The 19048-nt window shown below is 54.0% G+C and overlaps 1 protein-coding gene across 53 annotated transcripts in view; it reads left to right on the plus strand.

The window, feature by feature from the left end:
• Nucleotides 1–18568, plus strand: part of Myo9b (myosin IXb) — an 84620-nt gene extending 66052 nt beyond the window's left edge. For 8 of the 53 annotated variants that reach the window (XM_087587497.1, XM_087587516.1, XM_087587506.1 and 5 more), the window contains 22 exons: nucleotides 43–153; nucleotides 1327–1449; nucleotides 2871–3187; nucleotides 3582–4415; nucleotides 5200–5260; nucleotides 5962–6083; nucleotides 9354–9481; nucleotides 9643–9818; nucleotides 11382–11480; nucleotides 11600–11773; nucleotides 12157–12198; nucleotides 12407–12518; nucleotides 12935–13008; nucleotides 13400–13592; nucleotides 13671–13799; nucleotides 13980–14085; nucleotides 14161–14292; nucleotides 16022–16145; nucleotides 16483–16530; nucleotides 16797–16934; nucleotides 17153–17276; nucleotides 17382–18567. In XM_087587497.1, coding sequence (XP_087443623.1) covers nucleotides 43–153; nucleotides 1327–1449; nucleotides 2871–3187; nucleotides 3582–4415; nucleotides 5200–5260; nucleotides 5962–6083; nucleotides 9354–9481; nucleotides 9643–9818; nucleotides 11382–11480; nucleotides 11600–11773; nucleotides 12157–12198; nucleotides 12407–12518; nucleotides 12935–13008; nucleotides 13400–13592; nucleotides 13671–13799; nucleotides 13980–14085; nucleotides 14161–14292; nucleotides 16022–16145; nucleotides 16483–16530; nucleotides 16797–16934; nucleotides 17153–17276; nucleotides 17382–17800 — 3786 coding nt within the window. In that variant the 3' untranslated portion in view covers nucleotides 17801–18567. 53 annotated transcript variants of the gene reach the window in all.
• Nucleotides 18569–19048: the final 480 nt, after the last annotated feature.

A 19048-nucleotide genomic window follows, 5' to 3' on the forward strand; every position in this document is an offset into this window, starting at 1 on the left:
GTGCTGTCCCACGGAGCCTCTGAGCATTTTGCTCCTTTGCAGAAGGAGCTCTGCTTTGATGATGAGCTGGTGCTTCAGCAACTGCGCTACACAGGCATGCTGGAGACCGTGCGCATCCGGCGCTCTGGCTACAGCGCCAAGTACACCTTCCAGGTAGGCCACCCACACCCACTCCCTCTGCTCTGCAGGCCAGGTCTCCTCAGCAGGCCTAGCTTCCACAACCAAACCTGAAGATTCATAAGCTGACACCAATCCAGGAAGTCACAGGTGCCCTTGTCTGAGCATCTTCTAGCCTGAGGTTTTGACATGTTCTGGGTTTGTTTGTTCAGATCTATTTTGTATGTGTGTATGCACACATACACAGGTCAGAGCACATTTGGGGCGATCAGAGGACAACTTGCAGGAGGCAACTTTGTCCTCCCACCCCATGGGTCGTGGCTCTTGAAATCAGGTTGTGAGTCTTGGCCACCAGCACCTTACCTACTGAGCCTTTCCATCTCCCCAGCCCCAGTGAGAGCAACTCTCACGGTTACCATGGTCAGTGGTGCCCAAGAACAGGCAGCACCTTGTCTCTGCCTCCATTTACTTAAAAGACATATCCTTTGGCCTTGGCAAGTACAGGCACCTTACTCTGTAGTGGTAGAGAGAGATGTGTCATCAGGAAGGCAGAGAGCTCACCGAGGGGCTCCTGACCCCATCCCCTATGACACACCTCCTAAGCCTTGAACCAGCTGGGTCTCTGTTCTCATTCAGACCACACACACCCTTCACAGTGCTCATCTTTCAGACCTCATGCCCTCACGGTTACATGCAAGTCTGGTACGGTCACTTGTGCAAACTTCCACTGAATAATAGAATAGCAACCACGAAAAAAAGAGCTGGGGAGGGGTTGGGGATTTGGCTCAGTGGTAGAGTGCTTGCCTAGGAAGCGTAAGGTCCTGGGTTCGGTCCCCAGCCCCGAGGAAAAAAAAAAAAGAGCTGGGGAGATGCTCTGCAGTGATGAGCACAGTTTGGGCTTGCAGGGGAGCTGAGCCGGGGTCTGCACGTCTACATATGGTGGTTCACAACTGCCTGTAACATCAGCTCCAGATCTGACGCCCTCCCCCGACCTCCATGAGCACTGCATTCATGTATGCATGGGGGGGAGGGGGGCATTCATATATGCATGGGTGGGGAACATACCTGAGACCTGGGTTCTACCCCAGCTGTGCCCACCTCATATGGTTCCTTAGCACCACACACAAGAGAGGGGATCTGGTCGGCCCTGCTCATGGAGTGACCGCAGCTACCAAGGTGCTTATACTGTCCCTCCCTGCCACATGCCAGGACTTCACGGAGCAGTTCCAGGTGCTGCTGCCCAAGGATGTCCAGCCCTGTAGGGAGGCCATTGCTGCCCTGTTGGAGAAGCTGCAGGTGGACAGGCAGAACTACCAGATCGGGAAGACGAAGGTAAGCACCACCACACTCAAGGCTGCCATTGCAGACCCACTTGCACCCAGGCAGGACCTCACGTCCCTCAGTACCCTAAACTGTGCTCTGAAGGGTCCTGGCCTCTGCAGTGAAGCTCTGTCTATGACACCAGGATGGGGGACCCAAGGCTGGGCACGTAGCACCCTGGGCTCTGTCAGTCCCTATTTTGGGAGTTGGAGGCAGGGCATCATTTCCTCCCTGGCTCCAGTTGACATCAGAAGATGGGGACACGTGGGAAGAAGCATGTGACAAGACAGGCTAGCTCTTCAAGACCCACTCAGTCTATAGGAACCGGCAGGTCCCTTGAGAACCATATTTAATATCTTCCTCGAGAGGCACCAGAGAAGACATCTTCCACTGGGCCCCACCTCTTGAAGGACCCTCAGCTCAGGTCACATGCTGACCCAAATTTCCAGAGCAGGAATGTTGAGGGATGACACATCCTGACCTCAGGTCAGCATGAGACCAGTCCTTCCTTGTATCTCTCAGAGAGTGCCAGTGAGTGCCACTAAGTGTCACTCGGCTGCACAGTTCAGCTAGGTCCCTGACAGTTCCAGTCCCAAAGCGAGTCCAGAAGTTCCCAAAGAGAACTGAGACCAGATGTTCCCAAAAACACTTGCACACAACCGTCCGAAAGTGGACACAGCCAGCATGCCCATTAGGTAAGCAGAATGTGGTCTGTCCATAAAAAGGAATAAAACTGACATACTACAGCATGAGTGAGGAGACGTGATGAGTGATAGCGGCCATCTGTGGAAGACCATTGGCTTTGAGGGCCCTCTGAGTTGAAGTGCCAGGACTGGGACATGCCCGTCAACTAGCATTTAGACAGTTAAGACAGAATCGTGAGTTCCCGGCCAACTAGAGTTATACAACAAGACCTTGTCTCAAACAACAGCAAGAAAGGGCTGGGGACATGGCTCAGTAAGTGCTTGTGAACTCCATCCATGCAAGGATAAGGACCTGAGTTTGGATTCCCCAGACCCCACTTAAAAAACTGGGAGGGTGGTGCCTGCTGCAGCCCCAGTCCACCCAGTGTGCCTCAGGACCTCAAAACAAGGTGTGGGAGCCACCTGGTGTTAGCCTGTGGCCTGTGCACGCAGAGTGAATGCTATTTTATATGGATTCTACTTCCATATGTTAAACAACCCCTACTCTTGCTGGGGAGCATACCTGAGCAGTCAGAAAGAAGAGAGGTACAAGGCCAGCCTTGGCTACCTGGTGAGCTTGTGACCAGCCTGGGCTACACAAGAACCTATTTGGCAAAAGCAACATAATATCAGGTCACTGAAGCCACAGCTGTAGCTCCTGACTACAGGAGAGGGTGGTTGCTTGGCCTGTCCTGCGCAGGCTCTGTGAGGCCCTGCAGCCACACCACCTCTCCCCTGTCCCTGCCACAGGTCTTCCTGAAGGAGACAGAGCGGCAGGCCCTGCAGGAGAGGCTGCATGGTGAGGTCTTACGCAGGATCCTGCTGCTGCAGAGTTGGTTCCGGATGGTGCTGGAACGCAGGCACTTTGTGCAGATGAAGCATGCTGCCCTGACCATCCAGGCCTGCTGGCGGTCTTATCGTGTGCGCCGTACACTGGAGAGGACGCGGGCAGCTGTGTATCTTCAGGCTGCCTGGAGAGGCTACCTGCAGAGACAGGCCTACCACCACCAGAGGCATAGCATCATCCGCCTGCAGAGCCTCTGCCGTGGCCACCTACAGCGCAGGAGGTGAGGGAGCAGGGCTTCCTACCCTGGAGCATTCTAGGAGCCCAGAGGGTCACTCACTAAAAAGCTGCCCAAGGTTGCTAGTGCCCAGCCAGTGGACCTTAGTCAGGGCGTGGGGAGGTGGGGAGGTCTGTAGGCATAAGAAGGGGAAGGTGGTTTCCTCCACCTGCCACCCAGAACAGGTGATTGAGACCTGGTGGAGGGACGGCTATAATCAACTCAGAATACCTCTCCTCTCCTGCGACCCATCCTGAGCATCCAGCCTTGCAAGTTGGGAGGCCACCACTACCCAGGTGGATATTGGCTAGGTCTCTGAAGGTCTTGGACAGCTTTTTGCACTCCAGAAGTCACCCAGATGTTCACATCTGACATAAGGTCATGTCTTTCTTCCCACCAGCTTCAGCCAGATGATGTTAGAGAAGCAGAAGGCAGAGCAAGCCAGGGAGACTGCAGGAGCAGAGATGTCAGAGGGAGAGCCCAGCCCTGTGGCCGCTGGGGAGCAGCCGTCTGAGCACCCTGTGGAGGACCCTGAGAGCCTGGGTGTGGAGACTGAGACCTGGATGAACAGCAAGTCCCCAAATGGCTTGTCACCTAAGAAGGAGATCCCCAGCCCGGAGATGGAGACCCCAGCCCAAAAAACAGTGCCAGCTGAAAGTCATGAGAAAGTCCCCAGTAGCCGGGAGAAGCGAGAGTCACGGCGGCAGCGAGGGTTGGAGCATGTTGAACGACAGAACAAACACATCCAATCCTGCAGGGAGGAGAATAGCACCCTCCGAGAACCTTCCAGAAAGGCAAGCCTGGAAACAGGGGAGAGCTTCCCTGAGGACACAAAGGAGCCCAGAGAAGATGGACTTGAGACATGGACTGAGACCGCAGCCCCCTCTTGTCCAAAGCAGGTGCCGATTGTGGGAGATCCGCCTAGGAGTCCCAGTCCCTTGCAGAGGCCCGCCAGCCTGGACCTAGACAGCAGGGTTAGCCCAGTGCTCCCCAGCAGCTCCCTGGAATCCCCCCAGGATGAGGACAAGGGTGAGAACAGCACCAAGGTTCAGGACAAGCCCGAGAGTCCCAGTGGCTCCACCCAGATCCAACGGTACCAACACCCGGACACAGAGCGGCTAGCCACTGCTGTGGAGATATGGCGAGGCAAGAAGCTCGCCAGTGCCATGCTGAGCCAATCCCTGGACCTGAGTGAGAAGCCCCGGACTGCAGGGGCAGCCCTGACTCCCACAGAGTAAGCCTATCTGTTATACAGGGTCGAGGGTACTGGGGTGGGCAACACCAGCTCAGGGCCCCAGGACCATATACAGGTGTGACCAAGATTGCCAGATAGGGACATGCCCTGCAGAGGGGAACACAAAGGGCAGAAGAAGCGCAGGTCCAGGCTGGAGTAAGGTTTGACAGAGAGCTCGCTGAGCATGCTTTATGCCCTGACCATCATAGCCCTTCAAACAAGATTTCCCTATATGAGCCGATATCAGGGACCATATCTCAGCCCCTGAGGCCTGTCCTGGACTGAGGAGGAAGTATGGAGTCAGAGGCAGGCCACCTACACAGGACCTCTTGGCTGTGGTACTGACAGATTGAGGCCAGGAGGACACCCTGTTCCAGGATGTTGAACATTCTCATTGGCCCTTCCCATCACATGCTAGTAAGCCTGACAGGTCAGTGGTTTGCAGGGTGGAGGGTTGATGGGTGACGGATCGGTGAGTAGGTTTAGAGATGATGGAACAGAGAGATGGAAAGATGATGGACTAGTGGGTTGGTAAGTGATGGATGGAAAGAGGTTGATTGGAGATGGACAGGTCCCTGGGTGATGAGTAGATGGGTGGACTGATGAACAGGAGTATGGGTGGAACAAGGGATACAGGGACAGAACAGTGCATAGCTCTCTAACCTCTCTGTGAGCGTTTGCTGGGATGACTAAGACTAACCCCGCCCAGGTAAGTGTCACTGCACTGAGGCTGGAACCCTCTGCATGGCACATGTTAGTAACACTGTGCTCTGCGGTCTCACAGGGAGAGGCGCATCTCCTTCTCCACCAGTGATGTCTCCAAGCTGTCCCCGGTCAAGGTACAGGTAAAGCTGTAGTGCCCCACACGTATACAGACAGACAGACACAGAGAGAGAGAGAGAGAGACACACACACACAGAGACACATATACATGCACACACATGCCCTCACACAGACACACGTGTGAATGCACACACGCTGAGCAATAGTGACACTTGCGAGGCAGAGCCAGGAGCCCACATGGCAGACTTCATAGCAGCCTGACAGCCTTTCTCTAAAGGTAAAATCGGGCTGGTGGGATGGCTGAGTGTATAAGAGCACTGACTGCTCTTCCCGAGGTCCTGTGTTCAAATCCCAGCAGCCACATGGTGGCTCACAACCATCTGTAATGAGATCTGATGCCCTTTGCTGGTGTGTCTGAAGGCAGCTACAGTGTGCTTATAATATAAATAAATCTTTAAAAAAATAAAATAAAATCTTTGCTAGGCAGTGGTGGCACACACCTTTAATTCAACACTCAGGAGGCAGAGGCAGGTAGATTTCTGAGTCTGAGGCCAGCCTGGTCTACAGAGTGAGTTCTAGAACAGCCAGGGCTACACAGAGAAACCCTGTCTCAGAAAATCAAGATATAAAATGGAATCATTAAAGATAGAAAACTCACAATGGAGTTGGTGGGTAAAGACGGGAGGTCTGAGCTGTGTCTGGGCCCCAGCTGTGACTCTCTGACCCTGCCCTCGCTATACCTGTCCCTTCCTGTCCCTTGCAGACTTCAACTGAAGTCGATGGGGATCTGAGCGCCAAGAAGCCAGCCGGCCATAAGAAGAAGTCAGAAGACCCATCTGCTGGTCCCGATGCAGGCCTGCCCACAGGCTCCCAGGGTGACTCTAAGTAAGTGAGCAGGGCACCCCCGACTCGAGACGCCTCAGCTCCGCTAAGCTGGTTACAGCAATGAGGCACATTGGACTCTGGTTGTTTGAGGCATAGTTCCAAACAGCCTTGCTGAACACCTACCCACTAACCCTTTCCACTTAGCCCAGCTCAGGACCACCTCGAGCACCAGGCAGGCCCCATGGTTGTGATGCCTCAGGAAGCCACAGCCAGACCAGGTCTTCTGCTCTGATTTCACAGATGGACAGAGGCCTTCCAGCTAGTGTTCCCTATGTGGAAGCACTGTGACCATGGCAACTCTGATAAAAAAGAATGTGTTCGAGGGCTTGCTGACAGTTTCTGAGGGTTAGTTCAGGATCATCATGGTGGCAGAGAGACAGTCTGGCCTGGTTTTTGTTTTTGTTTTTGTTTTTCCAGATACGGTTTCTCTGGTTTCTCTGTAAGTGGCCCGCGCCCACTACCTGACACACTTCCTCCAACAAGGTCATACCTCCTCATCTTTCTCAAACAGTTCCACACCCTGATGACATATATAAACCTGTGGGGCCATTCTCATTCAAACCAGCACACTCTCCCTCTTAATGTGTTAGGTAGGGTCTCTCACTGAACTTGGAGCTCACTGATTCAACTAAGCTAACTGGCCAGCCAGTCACCCATGCACCCCAAGGCCCAGCAGCAGGGTTACATGTGTGTGCCCCTGAGCCCAGCTTTTACATGACTGCTGTTGATTCAAACTCCAGTCCATTCTTACAGGGTCTGTCTTTCTACATGGAGGGATGAAGGGATGGATGGATGGATGGAGGGATGGAGGGATGGAGGGATGGATGGATGGATTTGAAACAAGGTTAATGTAGCCCTGGCTGTCCTGGAACTTACTGTATAGACCAGGCTGGCCTTCAACTCAGAGAGATCCTCCTGCCTTTGCCTCCTGCGCACTGGGGTTAAAGGTGTGTGCCACCGGGTTGGGGATTTAGCTCAGTGGTAGAGCACTTGCCTAGCAAGCACAAGGCCCTGGGTTCAGTCCCCAGCTCCAAAAAAAAGAAAAAGAAAAAGAAAAAAGAAAAAAAAAAAAGGTGTGTGCCACCACCACTGTCCAGCCCTCCATTTTTTTTTTCCAGTGAAGTCATTTCTTGCTAGGTCTAGACTTGATTAGACACACGTGATGTGGTCCTGACCCTGAGGAGGTCTGAGCAGTATAAACCATCTCAAAAAACAAAACACGAAACCTTAAAGCACCTCCTGCCCCTGCCCGCACCTCTGGGAACCTGTCCTGGTCCTCAGATCTGCGCTCAGGCCGCCTGGCTGGACTGCTCCTCCTGGGCTTCTGGCCAGGCCCTGAGGACACCAAGCATCCTTGCCTTGTAGACAAGTAACTGACCCGCCTCCATCCTCATGGTTCTGACTCAAACCCAACGGCTTCCTGACATTGCTTTAGGTTGCTTACAGCTCTCAAGGAGCCCTGGGCTGCACGCATGTTCGGCAGGTCCTCTACCCCTGAGCCACCCCAGATCCTTCTGTTGTCCTGGAAGGACACTTCTCATCAGATTTGCATGACTTGGTTACTTTTTATCTCATCCTCTATTCAGATAGTTACAAATGCAAAGGCCTTTCCTACACAAGCTCCCAGTCAGAGTCTGAGCTAAGAGCCCAAAATGGCAGCCATGAGCAACAGCAACCACTGTTGATAATCTGTCGTCATTTTTCTGACTTTGTTCTGACTCAGTGCCCATGAGAGCCTTCAGGAAGCAGGAACGCATTTCATTTTTTAAAATGTTTTACACTGTTTTCACTGTGTGTGTGTGTGTGCGCACGCACAAGCGCACATTGGTGCATGGCATGTGTATAGAGGTCACAGGACAATTGCTGGAGTCAGGTGGTCAGGCTTGGTGGCAAGTGCCAGTGCCCTAAAATTCTATGTATGACACTAGGACAGGCCGAGTCTTGCTCTAGGTCTTCCTCAGCTCAGGCAGGCAGACACCATCTGTTCTATGATCCAGGACTCCACAGTGAACCCTTTAAAGTGGCCCTCTTCAGTTTTCAATATGTTTTGGTTTTTCTGTTTCTGAATTTTTTGTGTTTTTGGTTATTATTGTTACTGTTATCTATAAGTACAGTGTAGCTGTCTTCAGACACACCAGAAGAAGGCATCAGATCCCATTACAGATGGTTGTTGAACTCAGGACGTCTGGAAGAGCAGTCAGTGCTCTTAACCACTGAGCCATCTCAACAGCCCTGTTTTTGGTTTTTCAAGACAGGGTTTCTCTGTGTAGCCCTCACTGTCCTGAAACTCACTCTGTAGATCAGGCTGGCCTTGAACTCAGAGATCCACCTGCCCCTGCCTCCTGAGTGCTGGGATCAAAGATATGTGACACTGCCTCCTGGCTAAATGTTTTTAAGAAAGAGAGCAGCTAGTACACAGTAACAGAAAAACCTACCAGGATTTTTTTGTTATTGGTGGTGGTGGTTTTTTGGTTTTTTTGTTTTGGGGGTTTTTTTTGTTTTGTTTTGTTGGTGTTTTGAAACCAAGTCTTACTCCATAATCCAGGTATTTCTCAAATGTGTGGCCAGCCTCCTGCCTCAGCCTCCCAAGGGCTGGATTGTGGGTATAAGCTGTCACGTCTCAGTGTGCCCACCCCTCCCTTTCCCTACTCCTGTAACACAAGTTGTCATGCAGCCCAGGCTGGCTTTGAACCTAGGAGCTGAGAATGACTTTTAGTTGTGGTCCTTCTGCCTGGTTCTGTAGTGCCCCATGCCTGACCTCCATTTTTGTTCTAAATCAGCACTGAGAACGTGATTTCCTAAGCAGAGGCTCTGTCTCCCACTCCCCTCTGCTTTTCATGCTTTAAACCTGGTGCAGAGCCAAGGTGTGAGCTGCTTTACTCACACATGCAGCGCAGCTGCCAAGGATGTCAAGACCACCCTGTCTCCAAAGCAAAACAGCTCCATGCGTGTGGAGCGCACACCTTCAGTCCTAGCACTTGGAGAGCCTCAGCATGGCAGCCTGACCTACGTAGTAAAACCCTGTCTCGAGAAGGAAGGAAGGAAGGAGAGACAACTAGAGAGATGACTTCACAGTTAAAACACTTGCTCTGTTTCCAGAGGGTAGCACCCACATTTGGTGACTCAGTCCTTTGTCACTGTAACTCCAAAGGGATCCTACACCCTCCTTGGGCCTCCGAAGGTGCTATACTCACATAGCAGACCCCATAGACACATGCATACTCACCAATAAAAACTAAAGTTTAAAATAAACACTTGTTTTTCCTGCAGATCTGCCTTTAAGCGACTCTTCCTGCACAAAGCCAAGGATAAGAAGCCCAGCCTGGAGGGTGTGGAGGAGACAGAGGGCAGTGGAGGGCAGGCTGCACAGGAGGCCCCGGCCAGGAAGACTCTAGATGGTTGGTTCCCCTTAACCTCATACCCATAGCTGTCAGGTCCAAGTAGCAGGATCTGAGCCCTGGACATAGGACCTAGCCTTAGGATCAATCACGCCTGTGGACCTGGGTGCATGTGGGTGCCTGTTTCTGACCATGTCTCCAACTGTCCCGTGTTCCTTCAGTACCTTCTAGCCAGCAGCACCGCCACACCACAGGCGAGAAGCCTCTAAAAGGGAAGAAGAACCGAAATCGTAAGGTCGGACAGATCACAGTGTCCGAGAAGTGGCGAGAGTCGGTGTTCCGTAAGATCACTAATGCCAACGAGCTCAAGTTTCTGGATGAGTTCCTGCTCAACAAGGTACACCACAAGGATGTCAGTCATTAGCCATGGCCAGGCTAGAGACAGTGCAGCTCAGTGGCTGCTCATCCCTAAGACCTGGGTTCTGCTCCCAGCATCAGGGTATTAAACAATACAGGGGACTGCGGGGAGGCTGAGCACAGGAGACTCCACAGCATTCCAGCCAGAGCTGAGCGCAAGACAGCTGGGCACATGATGAGGTCTACAGAAAAGAGCAGTGGCTTGGAGCTAAAGGCACTTGGCTGCCAAGCCTGATGACCTGAGTTTGATGTCCCAGACCCAAACACGAAAACAGTCAATTCCCACTGCTTTTCCTCTGACCTCCATTTATGCTATAACATGCATGTGTGCACACACACACACAAGCAAACTCCTTTAGATTAAAAAAAAACAGCATGTTGTGGCATTTTGCCTACGTGTGTATGCATCAGATCTCCCTGAAGCTGAAGTTCACAGGAGGCTTTTAGCTGCCATGTGGGTGCTGAAAATCAAACCCAGGTCCTCTGGAAAAGCAGCCAGTGCTCTTGAGTCCCTCAAGTGTGTTATGGTGGTTTGGGTTTATTTTTTTTTTAAAGATTAATTTATTATCTATAAGTACACTGTAGCTGTCTTTAGACATACCAAAAGAGAGCACCAGATCCCATTACAGATGGTTGTGAGCCACCATGTGATTGCTGGGAATTGAACTCAGGACCTCTGGAAGAAGCGGTCAGTGCTCTTAACCTCTAGCCATCTCGCCAGCCCTGGTTTTGGGGGTTTTTATTTGTTTGTTTGTTTGTTTGTTTGTTTGTTGTTTTTTGAGATAGGTTTCTCTGTGTAATAACCCTGGCTGTCTTGAAATTCACTCTGTAGAACAGGCTGGCCTCAAACTCAAAGAAATCCTCTTGCCTCTGCCTCCCAAGTGCTGGGACTAAAGATGTGAGCCACCAACACCCACCTCCCCTAAAGTTGTTTTTTAAAGGAAGGTCTAAATCCTGAATCTGAAGTCTGCATTTTAGTGTGAGCCTTACTCCTGGATATGTAGGGAAGCCATGTTGCAATCTGAGACTATCCTGTCCCACGAGCTTTAGACAAAGAGCTGTAGCGTGTTGATAAGAGCTCATGTGCACAGTGTGTTCCGGTTTCGCTGCACAGTGCACCTCATTGCTGTTCCTGCTTGAAATGCACGACTGCAGTTGCCACAAGTCTTGGGAGGCTGAGGCAAGAGAATTGTAAGTTCTAGGCCAAACTATTTCAAAAGAATACTCTCTGAAGAACTTGACTGAGTGTTACAGAGATGCTTGCCTCACCTGCCTAAGGCCCTACGTGCTATCTAAGTAGTGCCAAACCCCTCAGGATCCTGTCCTGTCAGCGTCTTCAAATGCATACACATCACGCCCTTTAATCTAGAACCAGCCATGCAGGGCAGGAGGCCTGTGCAGGATTTTTCCTGTGACCATAACCTGTGGACCAGCCTCTCTCCAGCGACATGGCTGGTCCATGCTCTGTTTAGAGGTTTCTAGATGCCCTAGATCTCGTGGCTGGCATTAAGAGTGAGCAGCCGTGACCACCCTCTCTCTGTAGGTGAATGACCTTCGCTCACAGAAGACACCCATCGAGAGCTTGTTCATTGAGGCCACTGAGCGTTTCAGGAGCAATATCAAGACCATGTATTCTGTGCCTGTGCGTGGTGGCCCCACCCCAGCTGCCCATGCCTTCCCCAGCCCCACTCCACAACCCAGCCATGCTCTTCCACCAGCCAGCCTCGTTAGGTCATGGGACACCTTGTCATGTTCCCACAGAACGGGAAGATCCATGTAGGCTACAAGGACTTGATGGAGAACTACCAGATCGTTGTCAGTAACCTGGCTGCCGAGCGTGGGGAGAAGGACACCAACCTGGTCCTCAATGTCTTCCAGTCACTGCTGGATGAATTCACTCGCAGCTACAACAAGACTGACTTTGAGCCGGTCAAGGTAGGCAGGTCCACCCCCATACCCCTGCCTCCAGACTCTCCCTGTGCAACAGCTGCCTGTGCCTCCCTGGTTTCCTGGTCCAGCCCTTCCCATGTAGTCACACACCCCTCCCTGGTCTGGCCTTGCACGCCCTAACACATCTGCATCCTCCAGCCCCACTGGCTATGGCACCACCACCTTCCGGGTCAGACACACACACACACACACACACACACACACACACACACACACACTACAGCTGCTCTCTTGAGCCATCTATGCCACTCCAGGTGTGAAGGTCACAATGCTCCCAAGCTTCCCACCTCCTTTGTGAGGACAAGGATGTTTCTAGGGACAGTCAGGTCAACCAGTTGTCCCCAACTGACCAGATCTCTGTCTCTCAGCAGGGCAAAGCCCAGAAGAAGAAGAGGAAGCAGGAGCGTGCTGTGAGTAGTCATTTGTGCATGTGCGCAAGTGTGTGTGTGCAAGTGTGTGTGAGTGTGCATGTGTGTGCGTGTGTGCATGCATGCATCCATATATTATGTGCAGCCCTAATCCAGCATCTTGGAGCCATGAGAAGGAGCTGCTGTTGAGACAGCAAAGTGGGGAAGTGGTCCCCTCAGTCTAGCCCTCCCACCTCCTCTCCCGACCCAGGTCCAGGAACACAATGGACATGTGTTTGCCAGCTACCAAGTGAACATCCCGCAGTCGTGTGAGCAGTGTCTGTCCTACATCTGGCTCATGGACAAGGCCCTGCTATGCAGTGGTGAGCGAAGCTTCCCTTGTCCTGGCCACATGGGGGCCCTACCCTTGCCACTGCCCGTGTCTTCTGCTCACCCTTCAGAAGTCTTCTCTCAACACATACACTTGCACACACAAACACGAAGGCAGGTGATATGTCAGGCATGGGGGCCCTGCCTCTGTACCATGCATGCTGCTCACATAGCTTAGAGCATCAGACTTTGAGTACCCAAGGGCATGTCCTGTGTAACCAAGGCCCAGGTTTCTTCTGTTGATCACCAGTCACCACCTATCCATCTCACAGGAATCAGGGCAGAAGGGTAGCAAACCCCATGCAGTTTAAAATGCAGTCAGGGTCTCCAGAGAGTGGGTGAGTGGGCGTTCCCAGGAACCTGGGGTCCTCTGCATGCACTCTTTGTGACCTCCACTCTGACCTGTTAGTGTGCAAGATGACCTGCCACAAGAAATGTGTGCACAAGATTCAGAGCTATTGCTCCTACACTGGACGGAGGAAGGTGAGTATACCTAACCCTGGAACATTCTAGAACATTAGAGCCAGGGCTCTCTGGGAAGTGGCAGGAAGGGCTGTGTCCTCTAGTTCCAGTATGGGACACATGTCCATTCCTAGTATTGAGGCTCCCAGCCAGGCTCCTAACCCCTGTGGAAGAGTCCTGGGCCTGGCAGAGGGAGGCCCTCTACTGTCCATGAAGGTGTTAGGGTCCCAGCAAGAATTAGAGTACGGGGGCGGTGGGGCCTTCTCCCAGGTAGGGACACCCAGCCTGTGGGGCTTCATGGAGTAAGCTGCCCCTTCCAAGCATCCCTTCAGGGACAGAGTAGGCAGGGACAGGTGGAGGGCACTGGGGAAGTGGCACCCAGACCTGACTCTCCACCCATCCCACACCGTAGAGTGAGCTGGGTGCCGAACCAGGCCACTTCGGCGTGTGTGTAGACAGCCTGACCAGTGACAAGGCCTCCGTGCCCATTGTGCTGGAGAAGCTTCTGGAACATGTAGAGATGCATGGCCTGTATACCGAGGGTCTTTACCGCAAGTCAGGCGCTGCCAACCGGACACGGGAATTACGCCAGGCTCTGCAGACAGGTGGGCACTGGGAGCAGGTGCCTGGCGCAGCCCCACTGGTCAGTGCGCATGCACTACTCACCTGTGCCTGCCCTGCAGACCCTGCTACAGTTAAGCTGGAGGACTTCCCCATCCACGCCATCACCGGGGTCCTGAAGCAATGGCTGCGGGAGCTGCCTGAGCCACTCATGACTTTTGCCCAGTATGGAGACTTCCTCAGGGCTGTTGGTGAGCCATGGAGGAAGGGATGGAGCTACCCTGCTCCAGCTGGGCCTGCAGTTTGGGTTGGGTTTGTTCCCATCTGTACCTAGACCCCGCATGGAGGGCTTCTGTGCAACCCAAACGCCTAGGGAAGAAGGGCTGGGCATAGCTAGTGCCGCCCAGAACTGATGGCCCTGGCTTCCCCAGAGCTTCCAGAGAAGCAGGAGCAGCTGGCTGCCATCTATGCAGTCCTGGACCACCTGCCTGAAGCCAACCACACCTCCCTGGAGAGGCTCATCTTCCACCTTGTCAAGCAAGTACCCCTCCCCCAGGAGCTGAGAGGGCTGAGGGGTCAGAGAGGGGTGCCACCTAACTGTTGACTCTGCAGAGTGGCCCTGCTTGAAGATGTGAACCGCATGTCTCCGGGAGCTCTAGCTATCATCTTCGCGCCCTGCCTGCTTCGCTGCCCTGACAACTCCGACCCCCTGACCAGCATGAAGGACGTACTAAAGATTACCACGTGAGTCACAGGGCCCAGACCCATAGCCACCCAGCTGGGATGGCTGTCATCCTCACAGTCCTCACAGTGGGGGGCTGAGGTGCAAGACTCTGAAGTTCCAGGCCAACTACAGAGAAAGACTCTGTCTATAAAATCCAAACAAGGCAGCTCACTCAAAAGCCCACATGGCTTCCCTGGCTGTTTAGAGAGAAAGCCCAGATGAGATTCCTGGTGACCGTGGCTGGCTTAGAAATTCTGTCAGACCTATAGGGGTTCAGCATCATTAAGTTTCCTTTTGATTATTACTTTATGGGGGAGGGCACATATACCATATGTGGGGGTCAGAGGACAGCTTTTCTTCCATGTAGGCCTGAGGGATTAAATTCAGGTCATCAAGCTTGGCGCCTTTACCCTCTGAGCCATCTTTCTGGTGGCCCCTTCTTAGGTTTCTTCAGCAGCCTTCCCTTACCTCCCCGACAGACAGACAGACAGACAGACAGACAGACAGACAGACACACACACACACACACACACACACACACACACACACACACACACACACACACATACACCCCTTCTCTGTGATGCTGCCAGGGCCTATTCGGCAGGTTTAACAAGAGGTAGATCTGGAGTTGGGGTTCCAGAAGCTACCCCAGTGCAGGCAGCTTGCGGACAGTAGGCCACATGGGGAGAGCTCAGTCTCCTGCTCCCTGTTCAGGGAAGATCTTGTTCTGGGTCCCTTGAGAAGAAGCATATAAGAGAAACACCCAAAAAAAAAAAAAAAAGAGAGAGAAACACCCTCCCACCCCTACCCAAGCCAGAGAGAGGGAGCGGTGAGGCCAAGCACTTCTGCCTCTGAGTGGACAAGCAGTTTCCATCATTGTCTTCCCCACTGCACATGAGTGGGCCTCAGAACTCAGAAGGGCTGGGGTGTGGCTCTGTGGTAGAGCTTTTGCTTGGCATGTAGAACTCAGGTTCCATACACCCCACCCCTGCACCCACACAAAAGAACACTGCAAGGAGACAGAGGACCTTCTTTTGGCCTGTTGCCCTCGGCACCTTCCTTAGCTCAAGGCTGAGAAGCATTCCGTGGTCCCCAACCACACTCCTGGCCACCAAAGGATGAGAAAGGAGCCGGAAGCCACTGTAGGGAGGGCCAGACAAACTTACTCCCTCTGTCCTCGGCGCTCTGATCTTAATAGGGAGTCTGACTTGTGATCTCATAGCCTGAAGGCTCACCGTTCTCCTCACTGGGAGGGACGGAGTTTGAGCTGTCCCTCTGGTACTAACTATTGAGTAAGCTCTGTGGGAGCCAAGCTTGTATTCTAGAGCTGTTGGGCAGGGCACTGACTAGGGCAGGCTGCCCAGCCTTTCTATACCTGTCCTTTCTAGAGTTCAAGTCGTCCCACCCTGCTGCTGACTTTTCCACCTGTCCCTCCTCTCCCCTCCTCTTCCCTCCTCCCCCTCCTCTCCCCTCCTCTCCCCTCCTCTCTCCTCCTCCCCCTCCTCTCCCCTCCTCTCCCCTCCTCTCCCCTCCTCTCCCCTCCTCTCCCCTCCTCTCCCCTCCTCCCCCTCCTGTCTTAGTGCTGTCAAAGTCAAGAGACAGGGTCCCTGGGTTCAGAAAAGCAAAGTGAGCCTCCTGGGGTGCCAGGGGGCCCCAGGGTATCGAGTGGTGCTGGCCCAGGCCCTACTGGCTCTCAGGGCCTGCCTTCCCACCCCCCGGCCATGAACCGACTGCGTCTGTGCACAGGTGTGTGGAGATGCTCATCAAGGAACAGATGAGGAAATACAAGGTGAAGATGGAGGAGATCAACCACCTGGAGGCAGCTGAGAGCATTGCGTTCCGCAGGCTCTCCCTGCTGAGGCAGAATGCCGTGAGTGCTGGCCTTGGGCTGGGCCTCCCGCGGCTGCGTAAGGCCATGGGTGTGGGATAGCACTGCCTCCACAAACTCGGAAGTGGACTGGTGGTGGCACAGGCAGGACAAGCCCTACCCTCACCAAAAGGCTGCCTCCATTCAGCCGACAGGTGCCCCTCTGAGGGCCAGGTGGGTCAGTTCTACCACAGAGCCGCACCCCAGCCCTTAGTGTTCCAAGGACCAACCACACTGGTGCTGCAGGAGGGGCAGGTCCTGGGCTCCCATGGCAGCCTGGGTCTCCAGCTGCTGCCAGCTGCTGGTCTGGCCCTGCTCACCTGTGTTATCTCTTCCCCAGCCGTGGCCTCTCAAACTGGGGTTTTCGTCTCCCTATGAGGGGGTCCGGGTATGTACGCATTGAGTGGCCCAAGCTGCATGTTTCCAGGTGCACGCTGGGTAGATACGTCCTAACATCTGGAAGTGCATGTTCATTCTTGGTCCTCACTAGATTCCTGTGGTGCCCCAGGCACAGAGCACGGTGTGTGTGGGAGGTGTGGGGGGCACTGCCTCACAACTAACCTGGAGTTGCTGACCCCTCCCTCCACCTAAGCACTAGACTGCCCACACCTTGAGCTCCGTCCTCCAGACAGACCTGCATTTTTTGTGTTTCAGACCAAAAGCCCCAGGACCCCAGTGGTCCAAGACTTGGAGGAGCTGGGGGCTCTCCCCGAGGAGGCGGCAGGTGGTGACGAGGACCGGGAAAAGGAGATTCTCATGGAGAGGATTCAGTCCATCAAAGAAGAGAAGCAAGTGTCATGTGCCCCATTCTCTCCCCTGTCCAGGCAGAAACAGCCCTTGGAACAGCACTGCAGCCAAGCCGCTTGCTGGGTTGAGGGCCCAGATGCCAGGGACATCACTGACTGCCTGTGCTTGGCATGAGGGAGGGGCCAGAGGAGCAGGACTACTTCCTTGGGGGGTTGTCTCCTGGAGGGAACAGCCTCAGATATGGTGCCCCCACCCTCAGGGAGGACATCACATATCGACTGCCGGAGCTGGACCCACGGGGTTCTGACGAGGAGAACCTTGACTCAGAGACATCAGCCAGCACTGAGAGCCTGCTGGAGGAGAGGGCCGTGCGGGGGGCCGCAGAAGGTCAGTGTGAAGGTGCCGTCCAATGACCCTCCCCACTGTGGCAGGCCCAGGGCAGGAGTCCACCCAGTGCCCCCACTGCAGTAACCCCGAGTCTGTCTCTCCAAGGGCCCCCCGCACCTGCTCTCCCCTGCCCCATTTCGCCCACCCCGAACCCCCTCCCCGCGGCCACCGCCCCTCCACGAGGAAGGCCGACATCCTTCGTCACGGTCAGAGTGAAGACACCCCGGAGGACCCCCATCATGCCCATGGCCAACATCAAGCTCCCTCCGGGCCTGCCCTTGCACCTGACGAGCTGGGCACCTGCTCTCCAGGAGGCTGCTGTTCCAGTGAAGCGCCGAGAGCCACCTGCCCGCCGACAGGACCAGGTACATTCCGTATACATCGCCCCTGGAGCTGACCTGCCATCGCAGGGTACACTAGGACCCCTGGACCACCATGATGCCATACTTCCTGGGGCCAAACGCAGGTATTCAGACCCCCCTACCTACTGCCTGCCCTCCAGCTCCAGCCAAGCCAATGGCTGAGGACCATGACTGGCCATCTGCGTGTTCTAAAATCCCCGAACTGGCATCCCAGCTGTGGAGCCGGCCTTCACTCTCTGAGAAGGATCTAGAATGAAAAGTTCCCAGAGGGATGCTGTGGCCAGCTCTGTGTGTTGTGGAGGCTGGGGACTGCTGGCCAGGACCATCAGAGCCCCAACCTGCACAGCAGTCCCCCCCCCCCCTTTGTACTTTTCAGTAACTGTTTCTCTTTTTGTGGTTTACATAACTTTTAAGTTCATAACAGCCTTAATGGAGGACCAAACTTTTTGTACGTGTGTCTGAGCTTTGATATTAACTGTCCACCGCTGTAACCTGGACATGGGCAGGACTAGCCTGCAAAGTGGATATGTGGGCCACACCTGGCGACTGCACTCCACAGCCATGGAGAGCAAGCAAGCAAGCGAACGAGCGGACTCACAAGACACCTCTTACCCTTGAATACCTCCCAGCAGCGGTCATCTGGCCAGAGAACCTTCCAGAGATTGTGGGAGCTGTCCACAGGGTCACAGCTGAAGGCAGGACAGAATGGGAAGTCCCTGCATCGCAGGGATGCTCTACCCACTGCCTGTGGGCTGCAAGGAGCCAGGGATCGGAGCTGTAGGGACAAGCAGTGCATGTCCCGAATTTCCTCTGCAGCCCCCGTGTCAGCCTGGGTTCTTAAGAGGCTGGCTCTCTTCTCAGGCCCTACCCAGTCCTGGACACAAGGAAGCCCCACCGGAGGTGTGAAATAAAAGTGCTTGACAAGTGTTGGTATGGTCTTGCTGCCTGGGCTGCAGTGGGGATGGGGGCTCCTGTCTGAGAAGGGCCTGCATGAGGCCCCAGTCAGCACTGCCTGAGTTGTCCCCCATGGAGTCGGGAGACAAGAACTGCCATTGGCCCAGGAGCTGGGAGCTGAAGCAGAAGTTCGTGGTTCTGGATGAAGAGAAAAGGGGCCCAGCCAGACCTCAGCCTGGGTGTCAGCAGCCTGTGCCTACAGAGCTTAGTCCATGCTCGGCGTCGTCCCCTGAAACTGCCAGCTGCTGAGCAGCAAGGAGTCCCAGACCTTTCCTCAGGAGACGGGTCTCAGGTACAACAGCGCCAGAGAATAGCGGGGTGGGCTGACGACTAAAAGCTCTTGCAGAAGCTGTGGGTTTGGTTTCCAGCACCAACATGGAGCCTCACAACCATGTGTAACTCCGGTTCCGAGAGATTGAACACCTCTGACCTCCACAGGCACCAGGCACGAAGGTG

The sequence above is a fragment of the Rattus norvegicus genome, chromosome 16, assembly GCF_021556685.1.
Source record: "Rattus norvegicus strain SHRSP/BbbUtx chromosome 16, alternate assembly SHRSP_T2T, whole genome shotgun sequence".
Lineage (NCBI taxonomy): Eukaryota > Metazoa > Chordata > Mammalia > Rodentia > Muridae > Rattus > Rattus norvegicus.